Source organism: Sminthopsis crassicaudata, chromosome 5, assembly GCF_048593235.1.
Source record: "Sminthopsis crassicaudata isolate SCR6 chromosome 5, ASM4859323v1, whole genome shotgun sequence".
Taxonomy (NCBI): Eukaryota; Metazoa; Chordata; class Mammalia; order Dasyuromorphia; family Dasyuridae; genus Sminthopsis; species Sminthopsis crassicaudata.
Genome location: NC_133621.1, coordinates 290,919,378 through 290,943,978, shown reverse-complemented (window position 1 = coordinate 290,943,978; position 24,601 = coordinate 290,919,378). Strand labels below are relative to the sequence as shown.

Sequence of the window (24,601 nt, the reverse complement as noted above, 5' to 3'; positions counted from 1 at the left end):
GAATAATTAATAATTTGTTAATCGTGTTTCTAATTTGAAATGCTAATTTCAAACCCTGAACAAAGATGCTTGAGGAGTTATAACTTTAATGTGCATGTGAATGGATTTATTGGAGATGAATAACTCAATTAGGGTGGCTGGAAGGTGCCTAGTCTTATCATGCCCCATGGTGGCCTAAGGGAGATACTTAGGCGCCTCCTAGGACTAGGAATGGTTTTACTTTCTTGTTATACTGTACCAAGTAATTATTTGCTCTGCTGCACACCTGCAGGTTTGCCTTTTATTCCTCTAAGTGAGCTGCCAACTGCAGCATTTCCTGCTAGGAACACCTAGAAGATTGGTCCAGTCACTGGGTAGATCACAGATGAGCTCATTTATGCCAGTGTTAAAGGTCAGTTTGCTTTTGATTTTCTCTCCCATCAAGCACCTGGAATTAGCAGGGTTACCTCATGTTTGGAACTAATGAAGGAGATCTTGATATGGTTCTGAGACCCAGGCCACATATTTAGCTGATAATTGAACTAATAAAATTATCACGTTTGCCTAATTCAAGCTTTTGATGAAAAGCTTCAGTAAAGTGCTATGGTCCCTGAAGTTTCTTTAAAGAATCTGCATGCAATGGAATGTGGGGAATATGCAAAAAGGACCGACTTGTTCCTTTAACTGTTCCCATGACACCATTTTGGGGTTCTGATGCTCATAGATTTTAAATGTGATTTTAAATGTATGTTATTTTGTCTCCTCGTGTGTGTTGGTTACATATGTCCAAAGGCATGAATACTTTAGTCCCAAAGGGTTTTTTGGCTTTTGTGTCATTTCAACACGGTGATTTTTCTGATAAAGAAATTGGAAACAGATAAAGAGACTGGAAAGAGGACTGGACCCAGATTCAAATCCTAGCCCTGTCACTTACCACTGGTATGACTTTGGGAAATCACTATCTCTCTGGACCTCAGTTTCCTCATTTATAAAAATGAAAGAATTAGACTCACAGAAGAACTCAGAGGTCCTTTTCCAGCTATGAATCTGATTCTTTGATCCTTGATTAATTAAGTGACATCACCAGTGATTTGTTTAACTTTTAAATACTTTTTAAAAGTGCCTTTTAATAAGGTGAAAATCTTTCCCAGACTTTCATTAATCATTATAACAACCCAATATAGTCAATGTTATTATTTTAAGCAGCAGAGCAAATGAAAGTACAAAGTTCTTGGTAGGGTTCTTGCTGTAATGTTATAGCTATGGAAGATAATATGTGTTTGTTGACATATGCTAAAGGTGTCCCTTGTCAGTAAATTTAGGGGGCTCTTTTGTTTGCACAAGACTGGGAAATCTTGGCTCTTTCTTAATGAAGTTAACCTAGAGCCAAAATAAAGAGGCTTCTCTCTTTATTTTTATTTATATATTTCTCTTTTATTTTTATTTTATAAAGATTTGTCTCTCTAGCAGTTCATTTTTTTACTTCTAGATATAAGGGTTTTTTTTTTTCTTCCTGTTTTTTTGGGAGGAGTTTTATTGGGGTTTTTTGAATTTCTTTTTAAACTATAAGCATTGTTATCTAGTAGAATGAGTAATGGGCTTAAATTCTTGCTCTGCACTGTATCACTGCTTGTTAAACACTTAACCCTTCTGGCACTCAGTTTCCTCATTTATAGAATGATGGCTTTGAACTAGATAGATTTAAAAGATTTCTACCAGTTTTTTGGAGGTGTTTCTTTCTGTGAAATTATACAATTCAACTAATTATCAGTTTGAGGGGTCTATGTAGGATTGAGCAGTATTTAAAGGTAGAGTGGAAATAGTTAAGTATATTCAGTTTCTTGTATATCTACAAATAGTCTACTTTATGGTCCATAATTCCGTTAGACTTTGCTTCCCAGGAGAAATTCAGTTTTGATCAGGAAATAGAAGGGAATAAAATACCCTGTGATCTTGAGCTAATATTGTGACTCAGAATTTTAGCCTTATCTCTGAACATTTTCCATAACTGTGTCCTTTTTCCAAGCACCTGGTATAGTCTCTTCATTCATTCAATAAACATTGGTTCTTATAAGGTTCTGGAGAAAATACAAAGCCAGACGTTATTTTTGCTCTCAAGAAATTTACAGTTAAGCTATGCAAAAATGCAGAGATCTTAATGGTTCATAAATGCTTGTTTTTTTAGAAATCCTTTTATTTCTAAGAATTTCTTTAAAAATTCTTTATTTCTTAGATATTGCTTTTCTGTTCTTCACTAAATTCCTACTTGGCTGCTGATCATATCAGGTGTTATGGAGAAAGGAAATCAAAAGTAGGTGTCTAACGGCAGCATTGGTTGGATCTGAGTGCCAGAAATCTGTTGAGAGTATCTGCCCGTAATAGCCCTTGTGAATCTATAAGGGCATGGGGGCCTGTCTGCACAAAGGAAATTTTTTTTCCCATTCTTATTTTTTTTTTCTCAATAGTATTTTATTTTTCCAAATTATAAGTAAAGATAGTTTTCAACATTCATTTTTGTAAGACTTTGTGTTCCAAATTTTTCTCCTTTCCGATCTCCCTTCCCCAAGACAGCAGACAATCTAATATAGGTTAAATATGTGCAGTAAGAGGGAATAATTTTGTCTTAAGTGTAAAGATACTGGGGAGGGGATGGTATAGGGAAAGGAGCAAGCATGTATTACATGCCTATTGTGTGCTAGACATTGCCCTAAGACTTTTTAGAGAGTTCATTTGATCCTTTCAACTGCTTATAATTCCTATTTTATGATTGAGGAAACTGAGACAGATTTGTCCAGGGCCACATAATTCCTAAGTGTCTAAGGCTGGATTTGAACCCAGGTTGTCCTAACTCCAGGTACAAAACTCTTATTCAAGGTTACCACTCAAATATGCCTATTAGCACATCAGCTTAGTGTGGTATTCATGTTGAGGAGACTGAGGCAGGTGTGTCAGGGACATGGGTATTCAGAAGAAAGAGGTTAGTTTTTCTTTTGATTTCATTCCTATCACTTATTTTCCAGGATCAGGAAGTCTCTAGGAGTGAGGAAATAAATAAAAAGGCCCCCTTGGGAAAACCACTAATACTAATGCTTAATTAGGCTTAAATCTGCTAACAAGTCTAATTGACCTCTCCACTGACAGCTTAAAAGCACTGTTTTACCCCCATACTTTGTACTTTGTAATCTTTCGATATAAGTCCAGTATTGAAAAGGGGTTTTTTTGTTGCTGTTTGCTTTTTTCCAAACAGATGGATGGAGATAGTTCGACCACAGATGCATCACAATTAGGAATTTCAGCAGACTACATTGGTGGCAGCCACTATGTGATACAGCCTCATGATGGTAAGAAAACTGCTGATTAAAAAGAGTAAACTCTTTTTCATTGACATGATATCGTCCCCTCCCTTCTTTCCTGCCTTTTCTTTATTTTTTCTAGCTATTTCATAAAATTCAGGAATATCTAGCAGCTAATAATGTGATTTTTAACAGGCTCTTTAAAGCCAGAGTAGCACTTTATAAACAGTTTCCTTTATTCAGTTAAAAAGCACCTACTGTGGGCTAGGCACTGGGGATACAAAGATGATGAAGCAGTACCTGCCACTAAGAAATTTCTAGGAAACCATTAGAATTACCTTCCTTTTTTGACTTGTATGTCTTCTTTAAAAAAGAAAAGTGTTGATGATCTAATTGTTTTAAAATTCATACTCTGCCCCCGAATCAGGGTGGTACTTTGGAAAAAGATAGGAAACTGAATCGGCAACTTTGTGTCCTGCATCTTTACTGTTAAATCTTATATCTGGTTTAGGCAGATTCCTAATATATGCTCTTAGTTCCTTAGTTTTAATGTCCACTTCTTCTTAGGATGGAATCATTTGCATGTGACATTAACTAACCCATCTTTGCCAAAAATAGGAACTGAATGCACATGTAAAGGCCCAAAAGAAAGTTCTATGGCATCCTTAAATAAGAGAGGGAGATGCCTTTTGAAAACGAGTCTAGTCCAAGGCAGTGATGATGATAGCCCTGCTTTAATACAGCACTTTGCAGTTCACAAAGCACTTCCCTCATAACAACCTAGTGAGGTAGACAATGCACGTATTATTCTGTCCACTCTATAAATGGTCCGGTCACTAGGTCCAATGACAGTTCAGAGTTGAGAGAGAGATTACTGTCAATTGGTATGAAAAGGGAATGTTTCATTAGGGAGCTTGGTGCTTGAGCTGGGCTTGGAAGGGTGGCTAGACTTTGGGCAGAGATGGCAGTGGAGGAAAGCAGGGATTCTAGGTAAAGACAATGGCATGAACTTTTGTCAAACAGAAATGGAATGAGTGGCTATCGCTAGCTCTCTAGCCCAAGGGTCAAGAATAAACCATCTCAGTTCCTGACTTTACTATTGAAACCTATAAAGCTTCTTCTGCTGCTGCTGCAACAAACACCGAAATGACTTTTGGTTTTAAAATATCTTGGTTGGTTGGTTGTCCTTCATTTTCGAAAAGAACCAAAATTATCTTACTTCTTTAGATACAGAAGACAGTATGAATGATCACGAAGACACAAATGGTTCAAAAGAGAGCTTTCGAGAACAGGACATCTATCTTCCCATTGCCAATGTGGCAAGGATAATGAAGAATGCCATACCTCAGACGGGGAAGGTAAGTGAGGCAGGAGATCCAGCTGCGCCTTGTATCCCACAACAAATGCAAACTTCACTTCCTTATTAGAGCTTCGAATCATTTTTTAGTTACATGGAACTTAAGTCGTACATGGTCTTACATGGAGCAAAAGAGTTTCTTAAAGCTAGGATTATTTCATCTTCCTGAAACAGCGTACCTTTTAGTTTTAATCTATTTTGTATTCTGTTTTCCTTTAAATGTCTTTGGTTCAAGTATTGCGAAAAGATTTTTTTCCCCTGAAAACCCAGTAATATAAAGTCCTTTTTTGAAATAAAAGTATTCTTAAAAAAAAGAAAAAAAATAGGTAAGTTGCTATGAAAACATGAAAGTTGATAGTTTCAATATCTGGAGAACAGCAGCATTTGTGACAAGGTTCTAAGTCTGTCGAGTAGGACTGTAGGGTGGCCGGAGTTCTGATTCTAGTAGGCTAAACTTTGAGACAGGCCTTGCCTTGTTCATCTACAGAGGGAAGTCTTTGAACTGGCTTTTCTTTTTAGAGAAGCTTACCCTCTGTGTGATCCTGGGTAAGACCCAATTGCCTCAAAAAAAAAAAAAAGAAAAGAAAAAACCTTATCTCCCTGAACTCAGTAATAGCTACCCATGATTCTGACTGTGTACATTTTTTTCAAGCAGTTGCCAAAGTATGGCTTGGTGATTTTGCTCTGCTGTTTGGGTGTGAAATTAATGAGTTTCAAAATCTCTCTCTCCTGATTGAAAATGAAGGATGAAGTCTAGTTGCAGGTCCTAATTGAAAGAAAATGTCTCTCTCTTCTGCTGGAGACCTGCTGGCTGACAGTTACAACCCACTTTATCTGAGTGCTCAGCTGCTATTGGGAGCCAGAGGGTCCCAGGCAGTTTTGAATAGGCTTGGTAGGGGGGAACTCAGTGGTTCTAATCTTTGTTCTCCAAATATCCAGTTTTTCCTGGGAATTTTCTCTTATCAATTCATTTATGTACTGCTTATTTACTGAGCAAAAATCCTCAGTCAACTATAAAGGTGTACACTTGAAAAAGCTGTGTGTGGGCAAGAGTTATTACTGTCATTGGTGGTCAGATCTCTAGTAGTATGGCCTGCTGTTCAGACCCAAGGCAGGGAAGAGCCCATGGCTGAGCCCAGGGCTTCCTGGGAGAATCTTATCATGTTCACTTATCTGTTCCCAGTGCCCCATGTGTCTCTTGTCATCCCTGATCTGCTCAGAATATTCTGTTCTCTTAATGCACATTCAGTCACTGGTTGAGCTCTGAAAGGAGAGAAAAGCACCTTTTTTAAATAGATCATGAGAATGTTACCAACTCTTTTCCTCATGATGAAAGTGCTTTGGTTTTGGATTTTTTTTTTTTTTTTTAAACTGGTGTCTGTATATGTGTGGTGGGAGAAACAGGGGCCCTGCTATGTGTGGTTGTACTTTATATTCCAAAATCCCACATCCAGCCCTGCCTCTGTATTTGTACTTGGAGACTGAGCGGCCATTGAGTGGCCACCAATGGATCAGTGCAGGGGACTGAGAGTGCTAGTATCAAAGTTGGGGACCGGAGTTCACGACATCCTCTGGTGTCTTTTGTGTGACATTGGGCAAAGTAGCTTAAGCTTTCTGGGGCAGCTGCTCATCCAACAGATAAAGGGAGTTGAACTTTTAAGTGGCCTCTGATTCCCTGCTGGTTCCAAATCAAGGATTCTTAACCTCCTTCATGTCCCAGACTCTAGCCAGTCAGACCTTACTCAGCATAACATTGGTGATCTACTGCCTTATCAAAAATGTATTTTAAAATTTTTTCCAATTACATGTAAAAGCAATTTTAATATTTGTTTTAAGATCTTGAGTTCCATATTCTCTTTCTCCCTCCCATCACTCCTCATTGAGAGGGCAAGCAAGTTGGACATAAGTTGTACGTGTGCAGTTATGCAAAACACATCACTATATTAGTCGTGTTGTAAAAGAGAGAAGCCCAAAAAAAAGGGAAAAAAATTTTTTTAAGCATGTTTCTTGGGACAGCTAGATGGCACAGTGGATAGAACACCAGCCCTGGAGTCAGGAAGAATCTGAATTCAAATCCAATCTCAGACACTTAACTGTGTAACCCTGGGCAAGTCACTTAATCCCAATTGCCTCTCAAAAATAAATAAAAACTGCTTCTGATTGTACACATATAAACTATGTGAAAATACTTTGACTTGCCCAGGGTCACACAGCTAGGAAGTGTTAAGTGTCTGAGATCTGATTTGAACTCAGGTCCTCCTGAATTCAAGGCTGGTGCTCTATCCACTGCGCCACCTAGCTGCCCCCTATGTGAAAATACTTAACCATTTTAGGGAACTCAACATTTTTTTTAAATGAATGTTAAAAATTGCCTTTTGCTAGTAATTGGAAAAAAAATAAAGTATTGTTTTTAAAAATGTGTTCTTTTGATTTGCACTGACTCCCTCAGTTCTCTCTGGATATGAGTAGCATTTTTTTCAGCGCGAGTTCTTTGGAATTCTCTTGTATCATTATATTGCTGATAATAGTTAAGCCATTCACAACTGATCATCCTACAGGATTGCCATTAATTGTGTTAACTTCCGATTCTGTTTACTTCACTATTAGTTCACGCAAGTCTTTTCAGGTTTTGCTGAAACTGTCCTGCTTATTTCTTATAACACATCAGCTTGTTCAGCCATTCCCCAAATGATGGGTATCCCATCAATTTCTAATTCTTTGCCACCACAAAAAGAGTTACTTTAGATATTTTGTCCATGTAAGTCTTTTTTCCTTTTTATTTATTTATTTATTTATTTTTTTATCTCTTTGGGATGTAGCTTATACATGGGTTTTTTTTATAGCTCTTTGGTCATAATTGTGACCTTAAAAGAAATAGTCAAATTTCATTCAGGTTAGTGAAAATAAAAGTAATTTTTTTTCCCCACCTAAGTTCTAGGATGTCAAGTTAAAAAAAATTTCCCTAGATAGATTTGTCTACATAGATTATCATTATTTTTTTCCCCCTGAGGCTGGTGTTAAGTGACTTGCCCAGGGTCACACAGCTAGGAAGTGTTAAGTGTCTGAGACCATATTTGAACTCCGGTCCTCCTGAATTCAGGGCTGATGCTCTATCCACTGCGCCACCTAGCTGTCCCCCATAGGTTATCATTAAATTGACAAAAATGTGAATTCATTTATCACATAGGAGGTAACTTTACCATAAATTTCAATGAATTCACATTTCAGTCTGTATTTTTCATAGAACTGGTAAAAAAAGAAATTAGAGATTAGATAGATTGCAGAGTCACAGGGTATGTGACAGAATGGTTCTGTTCCTAAGATAAGTGGGACTCTTTAGAAAACATGATTTGAGCCCATCTCATAGAGAAGTGATATATTAGTAATTGGTTTCTGGGAGTAAATCTTTATTTTTCACAGATATTTTCTGTCAATAGGAGTGTTAAGACTGCCTGCCATTTGCATTCAGTCTTATGTATCCTTGGCCTTGAAAGTAGCAGGTACTATATATTATGTTGTTCTTAATAAAATTTAATTCAAAAAGAATGGAAGCAGTTAGCTGTCATTTGAATAATACGTTCTGTGTGCTACATAGTTTTATTTTTATAGGGTAGGTAAGAAGTGAGGGTTGTATATAGAGATTTACCCTGGATTTCTTCTCTTTTCAGATTGCGAAAGATGCTAAGGAGTGTGTACAAGAGTGTGTGAGTGAATTCATCAGCTTTATCACATCTGAAGCCAGTGAAAGGTGTCATCAGGAAAAGAGGAAGACCATCAATGGAGAGGACATTCTTTTTGCAATGTCAACTTTGGGTTTTGACAGTTACGTGGAACCTTTGAAGCTTTACCTTCAGAAATTCAGAGAGGTGGGTAAAATGTTTCCTAAATTGTTGGCTTCAAAGAAAGTCAGTACAACCTTGATATTTCAGTTTATCATATGCATATCAAAAAGTCCAAGTTACATAATCAAAAAGTATACACAGAATTTTTTTGGGGGGACATGATCTTTTCATTGATGATTTCCTCTTCACTTGTTCAAGCTTGAACTGAATTGAACAGGAAAATTACAGCTTCTGCCTCTGGTCAATCATTTCTTTTTGTGACAGAAGGAAAGAGAAGTTGTAAATTAAATATGGTCTCTCCCTTACAAATTGAGTTTTTGTGTTGCTTGTCCTTTGCTTGAGTAGTTTTTGTTACTGGTGCACACAATTGGACTAGTGAGAATAAGCTTCTCTCAGAGATCATGTACATTTCTCCAACTCCAGAAAGGGAGTGCGACATTTTGGGTTTTCCCTTGGGGATAGTCTCTTCTCTTGCAACATTGTCTTCTATGTGAAAATTTATTTGTGTGGTTCTGTGACAAGATGGCAGAGTGAGAATTGAAGAGAATATCAGACAGAAGAGATGACAGATTTCAGCCGATCCCAGAAATGAAGCTGGATTTAGCCTAAGACAACATCAGTCAGATTTTTTTTTAATGCTTTAAAAGAAATGAAAAAAAAAAATTAAATTTTTTTTTCCCCACAACTTGACTTTTATTTTGCATAACTTCACAAGTGGTTTCTTAATAGTGGGTGGGGATAAGGGAGAGAGCCTAAAACTCAAAAACTTTAAAAACAAATGTAAAAAAAAAAAAGTGTTGTTTTGAATGTAAGTGGGGGAAAATATTAAATAAATTTTTAAAAAATACAATGAGAAACAAATTGGCCACCAAAAATATGAGGTTCAAAAGGGAGACCCCAAAAGGTTGGGGTCACAGACTTGTGTCATAAGATATCTTAAAAGAATTTTCAGACTTAAACCCATTTCCAAGTCAAGGGGCAAAGTTTATTGTAATAGCAATGCCATTTGAAGTGGCCTAAATTCCAAAAGGATTTAGCAGAGAACCAGAAGCAAGAAGATAAATTTATAGGAAAAGACTGTGAGAGATCTGGTTCTTCATGTCACTGATATGCTAATTTTGTGGCCCAAAGTATAACTGAGGAGTGGCCTATTCACTATTGTCTCAGGAACTTAGTTATCATTGACCAGCAAATTATCTATCTGACAGACATCGATGTTTGTAGGACTATCCTGAGACTGGAAGACTTTAGAATCATTAACATTAATCATTACTGTTATTTCCCCTAGAAAGTTGTATCCCATCGATGAAGAAAAGTGGTGCTAAATGTAAATAGAAGTGTGGGATCAATGAAATAATGTTTAAAACAACTGAATATGCAGTAGAACAAAATGGTCTGAAATAAGGTTTGAAAAGCTTTTTACAGGCAAAGATCATATACTTAAAGAGGCTAAATATTCAGAGAGAAAATTTGAGATCTTTGGATTATATACCATAGAAGGAAAGAGAGAAACTTAGAATTTCTGTATTACCAATAAAAACTTTTAAAAGATAGGGAAATACCATTTAAAATCATGACCATAAGTCTCTGCAAATTAAACCTACCTAGTCTAAATAAAGGGTTCATAAATAAAATTGATGTTAAAATAAGTACCACTAAAATAATTACCAGATAATTTGAGAGATTTGGCATAATATATACTATTGTAATATGACATCATCCTTCCCAAATTAATATATAAATTTAATGCTACATGATCAAAATGTTTCCTGGATATACTTTGTAGGATTAGATAAAATAATTACAAAACTGATACAAAAAAGAACTTTTAAAAGATCAAGAACATAAAGTAGGAAAAAGAAAAAAGGACTTAATATAATCTCAAGCAGTAATGATAAAAAATGATCAGTGAACTAGATTCATGAGGTGTAATACCAGATGCACATACAGCAACTGCCTAGTGTAGAATAAATTTTGTCAGAAAACACTTAGATGTTATTTATTCAATAAAAATTGTTGGGAGAACTGAATGGTAGGATGGTGGAAAATGGGAATAGACTAGTAATGTCATACCATCATTTGCCATAGATTCCGAGTAACTTAAAAATTCTATTTCCCAAACCTTTAATATTCTTGGGCCACGTACTGAAAAACAAGAGGACAAGGACAAATGTTTTAAATCACAGCTGTGAAGAAGGACGTGCTTTCTTACCAAGTGGTAACTTCGTCCATTGGAAAGAGCATGGGGCTCAGAAGACTTCAGTTCAGATTCCTCCTCTGCTGCTAATTCCTGTTTGGCCTGGCCTCCTGGGCCTGGTCCCTTCATCTATAGGATGAAGGGGATAAGATTTGCCCTTCCTAAATATAGCTACACCTTATAGCATCTGATTATATGAAAATTTAGAAGTATTTGCATCCATTTAAGACAAGGAGAGAAACAAATTGGGGGAGAGGGGAGGAGAAGAAAGGCAAAAATCTTTGCATTTAACTTTCAGGAAAAGTTTTATGTGCAGAGTTTATAAGGAATGAACATTTAAAAGAGCCTTCATCAGAGGATGAGTGATAAAAAGAACATGAATGAACAAGTCTCAAAGGAGAGAACCTTATTAAATCAGACAAGTGGAAATTAGAACAACTCTGAGATCTGTTTGGCATCCACCAAATTTGCCAAGATAATAAAACAACAAAATTCAGTCAGGATGCAGTCATGATCAAAGAAATGTGCCCTCTAATGTTTCTATGGCATTGCGTTCAGTCCTCCCTTTCAGAAAGTTCCTTAGAAGGATTGTGCTTTCAGATCTCCAATGGTGTGCACCTGCCCTTTGACCCAGAAAGTTATTAACAGTGTAGACCATGGTCAAGTGCTAGATTTGGAGCCCAAGGGTCAGAAGGTAATGCCCAGGCTGTGGGATCTTGTATAAGTCACATGCCCTTCTCTGAGCCAGCCTCAGTGGGGTAAATAAGCTGAAATTCAGCTAGGTTTCACTTTGTGACGGCATGTTCAAGTGGGTGTACGGCTTGTGACGTTTGACTGTCTTGATCAGATGAAGCCAGGTTGAAAGTTCTCCGTTGAATGCCATACACCATACATACTTCATTACTTTTTTTTTTTTTTTTTTTTTTGGTCATATTTTAAGTTCTATGGTTTTTTGAAGAATAGGTACCTATAAAAGTTTCCCAATTAATTAATCCTCGATAAAAAAGGATAGATCTTTGGAGAGACCTGGGAGCCACAAACATTAGTGTTCCTTCACACTGTGTTATAGGCATCTTGGGGTTTGAGAGAAGACAAATGATCATTAGCAAATTTTGTGCTTTAAATTTGTTTAATTTCCTCATGCTTTTGTTTTTGTCACTGGTATTTATTCCTTGAAGTTAATCTTTAAAAATTAAAGGAAAAAAAAACAAAACCCAAACATTTGGTGATGTTCGAACATCCAGAGCAGTCCAAGGCAGCCAGGAGCCAGCGGTGCAGAAATTGGGTCCTCCGAGGAGTGTGTTCCCCTAGGGCTGCCGCTGCCCACAGTAGAATTCCTGGCCCTCTCAATGTGTTTCATTAGGGCTCCATATGTACAACTCCCTTGACTACCTCCGGGTAGAAATCGCTGGTGATTTTTATGCTACTTAGGCACAGTAGTAGATCATTGTTATTACATGTAAAGAGAAGAAGGGATTCCACTCGTAGCGGTTCTCCAGACCTTGAGGATCACCTGTCAGGCCTGGAATGATCCTGATGTAGTAGTCCGCTCACCATTTAGAATGTGGAATTGGGACTTTGAACTTGTTGCTGTGCTATGAGTTGGTTGAGAAATAAGACTCCCAAGAATTGCCTGAGCTGCTGTATTTTTTTCTTTATGATGTAGGTCACCATAGCATACGATCATAGGTAAAATATTCCAGGGCTGGGGAGTGGTAGGGCACACATTTAACCTGTAGGTGATAGAGAATGAATTAGTGAGTTTCTTGACAATACAGTTAATATTTGTGTCCTGGTCAGCAAGAAAAATTTTGTCATTTTCAAAAGTAGCTGAAAAAAACCATAGTTTTGCCAAAATGGTCTTATAATGATTAAAATTGGCATTAGTCTCAGAATCAGTCTTTCAGAAATGTTCACATGCTCCATTTTGATGAAGCTGCCAATTTGTGCCTTTGGGAAAGGGGTCTTTTCTTTCTAAATTACATTTGGCTTTTCTCCAGGCAATGAAAGGAGAGAAGGGGATTGGCGGAGCCGTCACGACCACAGATGGATTGAGTGAAGAGCTCACCGAAGAAGCTTTTAGTAAGTCCCCTCCAGGACTGGGCCTGATGGCAGTCCTCTGAGTCCAGGTCTTGAGAACTCTAGGAAGCATCAAAGGCTCTTAAACAGAATTGGGTGGAACCAAATCATTTTGAATGCCTCAGTGCATCATGTGTGCCAGGGATCCTGGGAAAAACCTTGAGAAAGGGCATTGATGGGGAACTTTTCTTTTTGAGCACTGGCTGTGTACCTTGCCTTTCACCTGCTGGCACTGAGTTCTATCACAAGACCCCTAACCTGGGGCTAAGAACTTGTTTTTTCAACCTTTTTAAACAAAGACTTATTTAACTATCTCTGAATGGTTTCCTTTGTAATCTTAATGTATTTTATAATAGGCATTTAATAACATGTTCTGAGGAGGATTTCTCAGACTTTATCATTGTGGAGGCATGCCAATCGCATCCAACTTTCCATGACCCTATTTGGGGTTTCCTTGACAAAGCTCCTAGAGTGGCGGGCCACATTCTCCAGATCTTTCTATAGATGAGGAAACTGAGGCAGACAAAATTGAGGGATTTGCCAAATCATCTAGTTCATGAGTGCCTGAGGCCAGATTTGAAATTTGGGGGGAAACAAATCATGCCGAGTCCAAGTCCAGAAGCCCGTCCACTCTGGTGCCACCTGGCTGCTCAGAACTTCAGTGGATAGCCAGTTCTGCTAATCTAATCTAATCTGCTCTTAATTTAGCTTTACTAGAGATTGAAGAGTAGCTACATTATTCCATAAATTTTGAAAATAGTAAATTTGAGATAATTTAACATGCTCATCGTGTTCTAATTTGAGAGTCTCTTAGAATGATTCTTAAGACATGTGCTACATTGTTAATGCTTCCCAACCAGCCCTTGTGCTGTGCACATGGCAGGGAGGGAAGCTTGAAGTCTGAATGGAGCACCTCTGAGCTGGACCTGCAGGAATGGGTGTGAAGACTTGAGCTGTTGGGGGGTTTTGTGTGTGTATGTGTGTGTGTGTTTTTTTTTTTTTTTTTTTCTGAAAGAAAAATTTGAGAAAAACTTCTCAACAAATTAGGATCATTATTTCCTTAGAATGAAAGAGAAAAAACAAACAAAAAAAACCTTTGATAACTAGTTATCAAATACTTTAATGTTGGTTTTGATCTTTGCTACCTTGCCTTCTGCCTCATTAGTCAAATGAAACTTCTCTCCAGAGAGGAGGTGGTCTTTAAATGGCCACATCTAATGACCTTTTGAGGCCCCATCCTTCTTGCTTGCATTATGTGGCCAAGTCCTCCGTTTCCCTCCCAAGGATTCTATGCTCTCTTTTGGTGTTCCCCCTTACCTCTGATGACTCCTCAGCCTCCTTTTCTTGGTCATCATATTCATGTATATATATTTTCTAAGTGTTCACATGGGATATACCTCAGGATTCCCTCCCAGGTCCCTCCTTTTTTTCCGTTCTCTACATATCTAGTCCTGATCCCTCTCCTGAGCCTTCAGTCTCATATCCTCAGCAGCCCAATGCAAATTGAACTGGGCAGTTCAAACTCATCTTTCCCCCCAGTCCTAGCCCCTCCTCTGTTTCTAACTGACTGAATCCAGCTGTTCCTCTGTTGCTTCATGTTGGCAAATACACCTGCTCCTTCTTCCTCCCTCTTGGGTCTAGTGGTTCACCACCACATCTGTTGGGTTCATCCTCACACCATCTCAGGCATCCGGCCCCTTCTCTCACCTGCCGGAGGTAGGTCTTCCTATTCTCTCACTACCAAATAGCCTCCTACTTAGTCTCCGTCTCAAGTCTTCCCTGCCAGTCATCTTAGATTACTGCCAAAGTACAGAGTAGGCCATGAACACACACCTCCAGCACCCCCCAAAGTAATTTAATGCAGGGGTTCTCTATCTTTTGTGTCATGCTTTGTCGTATTATGGACCCCATTGTCATTCTGTAAGCCTCTGGATCTCTTCCTCAGATGTTTTTTATGCATAAAGTATATAAGGTTATACAGGAAACCATTTATATTGAAATAGTTATCAAAATATTTTAAATAATAATTGATAGACTTCAGATTGTATCTTTAGAGGCATTTGCACCTGAGTCTAAGGGGGGCAGTAGGCTTACTGTATGTATACTCTTAGGAACAATTATGCCTATTTGGCACATAAAGTCCTTCATATGTGAAATGTTCTCGGGATGAGGGTGGGTGAGCAGCACTTTGTATTTTCGTTTCATTTTTGGCTTTTTCACAGGCTCCTTGCAAAGTGTCTGACGTGGTATATCATAGGTTCTTAATAAGTGTGTGTTGATGGAGTATCCTGATCTGCTATAGGGAAAAGGGGAGGGGTCAAGCATTTCAAAAGGAGGATTAATTTCCTTGTTGAAAATCACACGGCTAACCATTGACAGGACTGGAAATAGAACCCAGGGCTTTTGAGTTTGAGCCGTAGGATCTTGGAACTTGATTAGAAAAACACCGTTAATATCGTGCCTTAAAAATATGTTTTGTCTTTTAGCTAATCAATTACCAGCCGGTTTAATAACCACAGATGGCCAGCAACAGAATGTTATGGTTTATACAACATCATATCAACAGGTATTGTATCTGTTTCTAAAACTTTGTATTTCATCGATTCTTTTGGGGGAAATGAATAAATGAATACATTTTAAAAATGATATTTCGCAAAACAGAGGCCTTGCTATAAAAAGTGATTTTTAAAAAGCAAATTAATTCTCTTTTCTAGATTTCTGGTGTTCAACAGATTCAATTCTCATGATTTCAAGAAAAGTTGAACTGAGAACATAAAAAGACGGGAGAGACGCGGACAATTCTAAGCAGAGACGTTACATCAGTTACGATACCATGGGGAAGAGAAATGTCTCTTTGTATATTAATAGCTGTAATGTATCTTCCCTGATGCTTGACTAATTGAGGTGTGAATTCTGACTGGAGAATCTTTTTTCATGAATGATTTCAATGGAAAAAAAAAAAATTTGGATTTTAAAGGTATTAAAATATTTTTGTTTTGTACAAGAGTTTGTTGCTCTGTATGACTCCTGTATGCATTGTATATTGCGATTTATTACTGTCGGAGATTTGTAGACAGTTTCTTATTTTCATATTGAATCATGTTACTTTTGTATAATTCAAGTAAACAGCTGGGTTAATTCATGATGTTTACCCTTTTAATAAAATATGAGGGTAGAGTTCATTTTGAATGCAAGTTGCCTTTATTATAAAATTGAGTTGGTCTTGGTTATAAAATTGAGTATTGTCTTGCATGACAACCTTAGCTAGATTTTTAGCTGTTGACATATTTATTGAAACTTAATTTTTACAGGATTTTTTTCTCTTTTCTTTTTTTGGTAAACAATTTACAACTTAAATGGCTACAAATGTTTGGGGGGAGATTGGGGACCTTTTGTGTAATTTAAAAAACTAAATGTTAATCCCTAACCAAGCATTGTCCAAACCTATTACATTTAAAGATGCCCTCTGCCCATTAACAGTGTTCACAATTAGCAACACTGTTTATTGTGCCTGTTAATTAAAAGGCTATGTTGTTTTGAGTTAGTTGTTGAAGGTCGTCTTGTGGCCAGATCTCTCTCTCTTAACTTATGAACATTACTTTATTTCATTAATATGTTGAATTTAATTTGGTCATAGTGCTATTGAAGTGACAACTTTTTTCATTTTATGTATTTTTTTTTTTTTTAAACAAAATCTTAAAATACAACACTGTCCTCTTCTAGAAGAATTTTATATAATCTGGTGGCAAATGAGCTCTTTTTTACTTTTTAATTGAAATGTTCAAGTTTCCTGTTATACTAGGGGGAACTTTAAGAACTGTTAACGGACACCCTGTGTACAGATATATTTGATGCATGTGTGAGTGAGTGAGTGAATGAATGAATGACCTGGTAGCAAGTGAGTGCAAAGTGGGAAAGAGAGGGCTCAAACTTTGGGTTTGCTGTCTCTGTCTTTGCAATAAACTCTTAATTAGATAACGTAACTTGGTTTAACTTAGCAAACTGCTTGTTCTTAGCTTTCTTTTCTTGGTCGGGGAGAATGTTGGCATTTGGGGGTATGACAAGGTTTTTTAGTGAGGATTTATATTTTCTTTCCTATTTTATTTGATAGGGATTAATTGTAGCTCCTGTTTTAATTAATAGGGGCAACAGAATTGCAGAATAGGGATTTATTTTGGCTAGTGGACGTTTCCACAAGTTAACAGATCTTTGAAGAAAGGTATTCTCCAATGGGAGAAGTGATTTTATACCATCTGCCCTTCCCAAGAGCCTCCAGGGAGTAGTTTGCCTTCCTGTGGTTCTAGTACCATTTAAGTCATTAATAGATAACTAATATTTCAGTCTATCTGTGGTCATCATCATTGTGTGTGCTCTGAACACATGCACCCATTCTATCCCATGACACTCCCAAAATGAAACCTGTGGGTTTCTTGTCTTACTCTCCGTGATGTGATATGGATCACTGACCCACATCAAGAAACTAGATTTTAGTCCCTGGTCAGAGCACTAACTTCTGGGCCTGGGTCCTCTAATTAGCTGGCCCATGTGGCCACTGTTACCCATAGATAATTTTTTTACCTTATAAAATAATTTATTTTTATTTTTATTTGTTTAATAATGCTTTCCATTTTCAAGATACATGCAAAGATAGTCCTTAACATTCACTCCTGCAAAACCTCAAGTACTACATCTCTCTCCCTCCCTGCATCCTCCTCCCCTAGACATGCAATTTTAATAAACATATTTCCACAGTTATGCTGCATAAGGAAAATCAGATCAAAAAGAGGGAAAAAAGAAGAAAACAAAAAATGAGCAAGCAACAAAAATGGTGAAAATATGATGTGATCCACACCCATTCCCCACAGTCCTGTCTCTGGATGCAGATGGCTCTCTCCACCACAAATCTATTCGATTTGTTCAATTCTGATTTTTAGTGAATTATTTTCTTCAGTTAGCTTTTTTAATCTCCTTTTGCATTTGGCCAGTTGAACTTTTAAATAAGGTGTTTTGTTCTTGCATCTTTTTTTTTTTTTTTCCATTTCACAAATTCTGTTTTTCAACATTTCATGTCTCTTTCGTAAGGAGTTATTTGCCTTTTCCATTTCATCAATATATTTGGTAAGATGTTTTCTTCAGATAATTTCTGGTTTTCCTTTTCCAAAGTCTCTTGCCAAGCTTCACAAGTCTATTAGAACTGGCCTGAATCACCTCATTGTTGAAAAGGAGACATGTCACATATATAATGAAATCTAGCAATAAAACCATTTTCCAAGGACTAAACTTTAGCAATATATTCCAGTGATTTGACCAATTATTTTTTATCATTATGATTTATATATAGACTAAAATCATGGCATCATTATTATTTTATGCTAAATGCAGGATATTAAACTGGGAATAACATGACAGCCATATCAGCTTGGATGTAGGGATTGCCATAAATCTGGCTTTCAAGATACAATTTTCTGTTTTTTTGGGAAACAAAAATGGCAGTCTTATTGTACCATGGCAGCTGCAGGTAATACTCAGAAACACAGATGTTCACATAGGTGACATTGATAGATGATGGGGATAGATGGATAGATGACAAAGGAATGGATAATGAATGAACAATGGTTGATAAAATTGATGGATAGGTGATAGGACTGGGCTCTTAATATAGATCATACGTATCTCAAGTACCAGTTAAGCTCAAATACATGAACAGTACAGTCGTTGAAGGGAAGATTTCAGTATTAACATAAAGGGATTATTAAAATAGTTTACATTTTAATTTTAGACCACACAATTTCTGCCCTTGTCCTAATAAACAATCTCCTTAATCTTTTTCCTTCTGGGGCTGATTAGGAATCCAAATGAAAAGTAACCATGGCTTAGTAAATAGAGCGTTGGTCCAAGTCAGGATTCAGATTCCACTCAGACACAATCTGTGAGCCCCCTCGGCAGATCACTCCCAGGTGCCTTAGCATCAGCCAGGCCTGGGAATCCAAGACAATTTATCAGGTTAGGTGTGGTAAGGAACATGTTAGCCTTTGAAAGCCCTGGCTCAGCAGTCCAAGTCAGACGTCATTGACCTAGGAGGTAGATGTAACATCCGGTGGTTCAGGGCTCAGTCTGTCCAACAGGCAACAGAGGAGTCAGATTGATGATTAATCCTATGAATAATGGAGTGGGATAACTCAGTAGCAGGGCCTGAAGAGCCTTCCTTCCCCTTTCCCCGCTTAGTCCTTGCAGATGACACAAAGTAGAGGAAGTGGTGGGAGTGGGTTCCTTGCTTTGGCTTCTGATCGTCACCACCTTCCTGTTCGGTATCGGCACCCTTTCCAAGTTTGGCTAATACTAATAACCAGCATCATCTAGGGCTTTAAAAGTCCACAAAGCACTTCCTACGCGTTGCTCCTGGGAGGTAAGCACTCCTATTAGTCCTGTTTTTAAACAGGTTGAGAAAAGCTCAAAGGTCAAAAAGCTGGGCCCGAGGCAGGCTCCAGGTTTTCAGTGCTGTGTTAAACATTTGCCCATGCACGCCAGTAGATTGGTGCTGCCCTTGGGAGCTTATGGCTACGTGCTTTTTGGGCAGGTACTTGATTGCCAAGCAATCTCTCTCTGAATTCACTGACTCGTTGCTCAGCAAGAGTTTGTACTCTGTAGAGTGAATATGTTTTGACAATTTTTCACACTTTTAAGTTCTGAATCTATTCTAAGTACATAGTGGTTTACTAAATGCTATGGAGAGGAATAGTGATTATGCTGTTCAAGAGCTTATAAATCACTTTATGTGTTGGGGGCAGCTAGGTGGTTCAGTGGATAGAGCACCAGCCTTGAATTCAGGAGGACCCGAGTTCAAATTCGGTCTCAGACACTTACCACTTCCTAGCTGTGTGACCCTGGGCAAGTCACTTAACCCCAGCTTCAGAAAAAGAAAAAAGAAAATTATTTTATGTGGTTTATTTTGATGCTCAATAACCATGTCATGGAATCAGCCCACAAGTGATTCCCATTTTCCAGATGAGAAAAGAGGCTCAGAGAGATAATTTTATTCAGTCCCATCTGACTCTGTGACACTATTTGGGTTTTCTTACTGGAGTGGTTTGCCATTTCTCTTTTGATAGATGAGGCAACTGAGGCAAATAGGTTACATATCTTCTATACCTGAGGCTAGATTTGAACTCTGTTTTTCCTGTTTCCATCCTTGAACATTATCCAGTGCACCATCTAGCTGTACTTAGGCGAGTGTTTCACATTCCTCACCCCTAGCCCAACACCGTTTGTGTGAGAGGTGGAAAATATGCTTTGCTATCAGTACTATGAAATCATGATTAGTCATTTCATCAGTCAAAATCTTGACTGATGCTGTTTTCCCTTTAGGCTATTGTGGTCATAATATAATCTGTTCTGTTGATTTTTGATTAGCCAGAAAGATGACAAGATTTCTTTGCCCTGAGTCATATAGCTAGTAAATGACAAGATCCAGGATTGCTGGAACTCAGGCCTTCTAATTCCCAAATCCAGTGTTTTTTCCCCTTATACCACAGTAGCCTGTATGGATGATTGAAAAGCAGAGCTGGAAAAGCATCTCATTTTACAGATGAGAAAATGGACCTACTGAGAGGAAAATACATCTTGCTTAACATCACACAAAAGAGGTAATAGAACTGGGATTTGAAACTAGGCCTCCTTGATTTCAAATCCCATGTGAAGCAATGAAATATAGTAGAAGGAGCTCTGATCACATAGGTGAAACATGAAGCAATACCTCGAATGCCACATTTAATGGTAATCAGGCTTTCTCTGTGTCAACACCCAAGAAGCAGCATTGATGATTTTCCTTATAGTTTTCCACATCTTTTATTTTAAAGGGCAACCTTCTCCAAAAAACAAGGCTCTGAATGAAAGATTTGCTTCTCCAGAATGTCCTGGTTGAGTAGCCAGACAGTGGGTCCCAAAGAGATAAGGTGAGTTAGAGCAGGTGGCTCAGGCAAGCAGACCAAGGGTGGGTCCACACTTAGAATTCTTGCATCCTTTTGGAAGAAACTAAATCCAAAAGATTTCAAAGACCCCAATGACATGCAAAAAACCCAACAAAATAATTACAAAACGACAACAAAATAACTGCAAAAGAGTGTTTGGGCAATCTCATTTAAGACAATCATGGAACACTCAATCTAGACATTGTGAAACTATCTATATACACACACGTTTAACTTATTTTTAATTTTTTTTTTTTTTTTTTTTTTTTGCTAAGGCAATTGGGGATAAGTGACTTGCCCAGGGTCACACAGCCAGAAAGTGTTAAGTGTCTGAGGTCACATTTGAACTCCGGTCCTCCTGAATTCAGGGCTGGTGCTCTATCCACTGCACTATCTAGCTGCCCCTTTTTCAAAAAATTTTCAATGAACAAAAATGTATTTTCTCTCCCTCTCACCTCCATATCACCAAATGAGAAAAGTAAAAAAGTCTGTAAATCATGTATAACCAAAGGGAAAGGAATATGTATTTGTACTGCTGTGTGCCAGTAAAGCAAAAGCTATTCCTACATCAGGCACAAACAAGCAGTATATATGTTTCATTCTACGTCTGAGCCCATCACCTCTTGCCAGCACTTTGGAATCTCTTTTGTTTTATTATGTTGATCAGAGTTCTTGAGCCTTACAAAATTGTCGGTAAAATGTTTTTAATATTTCACATTCAAGTTCCTAGCATTTACAACTATTCTCGAAGGCTTGAAAAAGTTTTCCTTCAAGATTATTGAAGGTAAAATGAACAAATAACAATATATATGGACATAGCGCTGTTGAGTTTGTAATGTACTTTATAAATGTCATCAGCTTTAAGCCTCAAAACCCTCTGAGGAAGGCAAGATGGGTGCCAATTCCATTTGACAGTTGAGAAAATAGGCTTTTGGAATCCAATACTTAACGTGCAACAAGAAAATGGGATTTGCACACATATATTGTATCTAGGTTATACTGTAACACATGTAAAATGTATGGGATTGCCTGTCATCAAGGGGAGGGAGTAGAGGGAGGGAGGGGAAAATTTAGAAAAATGAATACAAGGGATAATGTTATAAAAAATTACTCATGCATATATACTTTCAAAAAAATTTATAATTATAAAATTAATAAAATAAAAAAAATTTAAAAAAAGAGAAAATAGGCTCAAAGGGGTTAAGCCATCTATTCATGGTCACTTAGCTAAGGAAGTACTAAGAGATCTTAAATAATCCAGGTCTTCACATATATAGCTGTACCCCTACTATCCACTGTATCGGAACAGAGCTAACCCTGTATTTGTTGCCTTTCAAAGGCAACTTTTCATATAAAATTAATTCTTTAATAGCCTCTAACGTCTATTCCCCTCAAAAGGAAGGAGATCCCTTGCCAACACTCCATATTGTGCCATGCAAATAATTTAGCCCAGAAGGGGTGGCCACCTAAAACAAGCAAACATTTCAACTCCTCCAAGTCACTTCTAAATCTCCAAGGGCCTCATGCAAATGATACTTTCGATAAAGCAAGAAATGAACAGGAAGCTGATAAGAGACCTGCAGATTTGGGTTAGAAAGGATTAGGAAGACATTGCTTCTACAGAAAGGAGTTTGGGTTGGAAGATATTAACTTGTAGGGGTGGTGGAGGCGGGGAATAAAAACCTGAATTTCCTTTGGAACAGTTGCCGTGAAGCTTTTATAAGCGGAGAATTCCAATGAGACTTTTTAGAAGTTTTCCATGGTACAATCCAGCTGTTGCCCTCTTCAGTCTCAAAGACTAATTGATAACAGAAGCCAGCAGCTGTAAGAGACCCCAGCCAGTGGGAGTCCTACTGCCAAGTTCAGCTGGGCAATGCCACTTTGAAGGGTGAAGGGAGGCACATTCAAAGTTAATCAGTTGCTCTCCAGATTCCTTGTAGCTAACTGTTTACTCCACATTAAATCCCTACTGAGCCGACCTGCTTAGCTCTTCACCGGCCCCCCTCTAGCCTTAATTTGTACCCCATTGAGGCTGTTTTCCCCTTTTCCTCTAAAGATTTGGCCACCCCGCAGCCAGGCTTGGAGAACTCTCTGATGTTCCCCTCAGCTGTCTGGAAGCTGTGAACAAATCCTTGATTTAGCTGTGAAAGGTTGTTCTCTCCTTCCCCCGCCTCCCCCCCCAAAAAATATTTGTCCTAAGTTTTAAAAAAAGAAGAAATATAAACTTATTGAGTTCTGGAATCAGAAAGGCCAGCTGAGGCTCCAGTCCCCCCCTTTCTCACTCCATCCCCCTCACACACACACAATGAGCTGTGTGACCACCAGCAGCTTGACTAACCTCTCTGAGCGAGGAGGACGTTTTAAATTCATTCTTGACCACCCAGGGTTAGGAATTTCAATTCAGCAGCACCCCACCTTTTTTTTTTTTTTTTTAACTGGTGACCATAACTTTCTACTTTCAAGTCTTTCTACCCCAAGACCCGAATAGATTCCAGGAAGAGATTCTCCGTGCTGTCAAAAACCCTATAGATCATCTGTGTTCATCTACCTTTGCTCTGATGAGATTAATGGGGCAGGGACCCACTCTCTCCAGAGGCTGTCCAATAACACGTCATTATTCGGATGTTTTTTCCTACTCTTTGCTCATCTCGAGTGGAACCAACAGAATAAGTCAAACACAGCTAGCCCCAAGCCACTCCAAGTCCCAACACTAAATATCCTCAGGCTGGGGAGCAGATTTTCAGCATGGTTTTGAGGCTGACCTCGTTTGGATGCACTCAAATTTGTTAAAATCCTCCCTAAAACGAGTCAGGCGCTTGAAGCTCACATAGTCCTCTTAGGTGTGGTCTGAGCAAAACCCATTCAAGAATGTTGTGACTATTAGTTCTCCTTGAGATCATGGGGGAAAGTGGTGTGTGTGTGTGTGTGTGTGTGTGTGTGTGTGTGTGTGTGTGTGAGAATTGCTGACTCAGTCATGTTTTTACCTTTATAATAACTCTAAGAAGTACCTGCATTTTTGGATTGGTCTTTCCACATCCCAGAAATCTGAAGTTTTCTGAGCAGAGTGAGAAAATTACACCCATACTTCATTTTGACAGCTGTGTGAAGGATGGACTGGAATGAAGAAGGAAAAAAAAGGGGGAGGAAGACTCTTTAGGAGGCTTATTTATAAAATTCAGTCCAGAGGGGATGGTGGTAGCAGGTAGAGAAGAGAGGACAGATGTGATAATTAGGTAGAATCTACAACACTTGGCCATGGATTGGATAAGGAAGAAAGGAGAAGTCAAAGATGACTTGGTTTCCCATTCTGGGTTATTAGAATGCTCATGCTGCCCTCAAGTGAAATGGGGAAGTTGGCTGAAATACATGAGGGTTTGGTGGAGGGAAGGACTTGGGGGTTCAAAAAGAGTGAGCGTTTAAGACAGATGCTTTTTAGTCTGTTCAAGGCAATGACAAAGTATTCCAAGTTACCCTTCCACCAGGACATGTTCAATCTTTCCTATGAAACCTTGAGTCCAGCATAAGTCACTAGTGCCTTGGGACAGGCAAGGCTTTAACAAGTAGTCCTAATAATGTCACTCTCCTGCTCAAATGTCTTAGGATCGTAAGAGCTGGAAAGGGACTTGAGGTCAGCTTGTAACACATCAGGAAACTGAGGCCCAGAAAAGTGACTTTTTCTGAAGTCACAAGAATGGCTCCCTTTTCCTTCTAGATAAAACCCAAACTCCTTAAGCCTAGTTTTTAAAGCTCTTCCTTCACAATCTCTTTCATCTACTCTCCTTCTCAGGCAAAATGACTTACTTGTTATTCTTCAAAGTCAGCATTTTCTCTCCTTTCTCTGTTCAGCTTTGCAGAAACCATTCCCTGCCTGGAAAGCAATCTCTCCT

General features: G+C 38.2%; 1 protein-coding gene and 1 long non-coding RNA gene across 9 annotated transcripts in view; one reads left to right on the top strand and one right to left on the bottom strand.

The window, feature by feature from the left end:
- The window catches only part of NFYB (nuclear transcription factor Y subunit beta), a 24,954-nt gene extending 8,476 nt beyond the window's left edge, over window positions 1-16,478 (top strand). For 5 of the 8 annotated variants that reach the window (XM_074271439.1, XM_074271442.1, XM_074271441.1 and 2 more), the window contains 7 exons: window positions 272-391; window positions 3,227-3,320; window positions 4,500-4,630; window positions 8,298-8,495; window positions 12,669-12,750; window positions 15,234-15,313; window positions 15,462-16,478. In XM_074271439.1, the coding sequence (XP_074127540.1) occupies window positions 365-391; window positions 3,227-3,320; window positions 4,500-4,630; window positions 8,298-8,495; window positions 12,669-12,750; window positions 15,234-15,313; window positions 15,462-15,494 (645 nt within the window). In that variant the 5' untranslated portion in view covers window positions 272-364 and the 3' untranslated portion in view covers window positions 15,495-16,478. The remainder of the gene's footprint in view (window positions 1-271; window positions 392-3,226; window positions 3,321-4,499; window positions 4,631-8,297; window positions 8,496-12,668; window positions 12,751-15,233; window positions 15,314-15,461) is intronic. The other 3 variants (XM_074271445.1, XM_074271447.1, XM_074271446.1) reach the window with 3 other exon arrangements.
- On the bottom strand, window positions 12,300-24,601 carry LOC141544837 (uncharacterized). Its single transcript, XR_012482819.1, has 3 exons — window positions 24,516-24,601; window positions 23,723-23,828; window positions 12,300-12,401 (listed from the first exon to the last, which is right to left on the bottom strand). It is a non-coding gene; the product is annotated as an uncharacterized LOC141544837 (long non-coding RNA).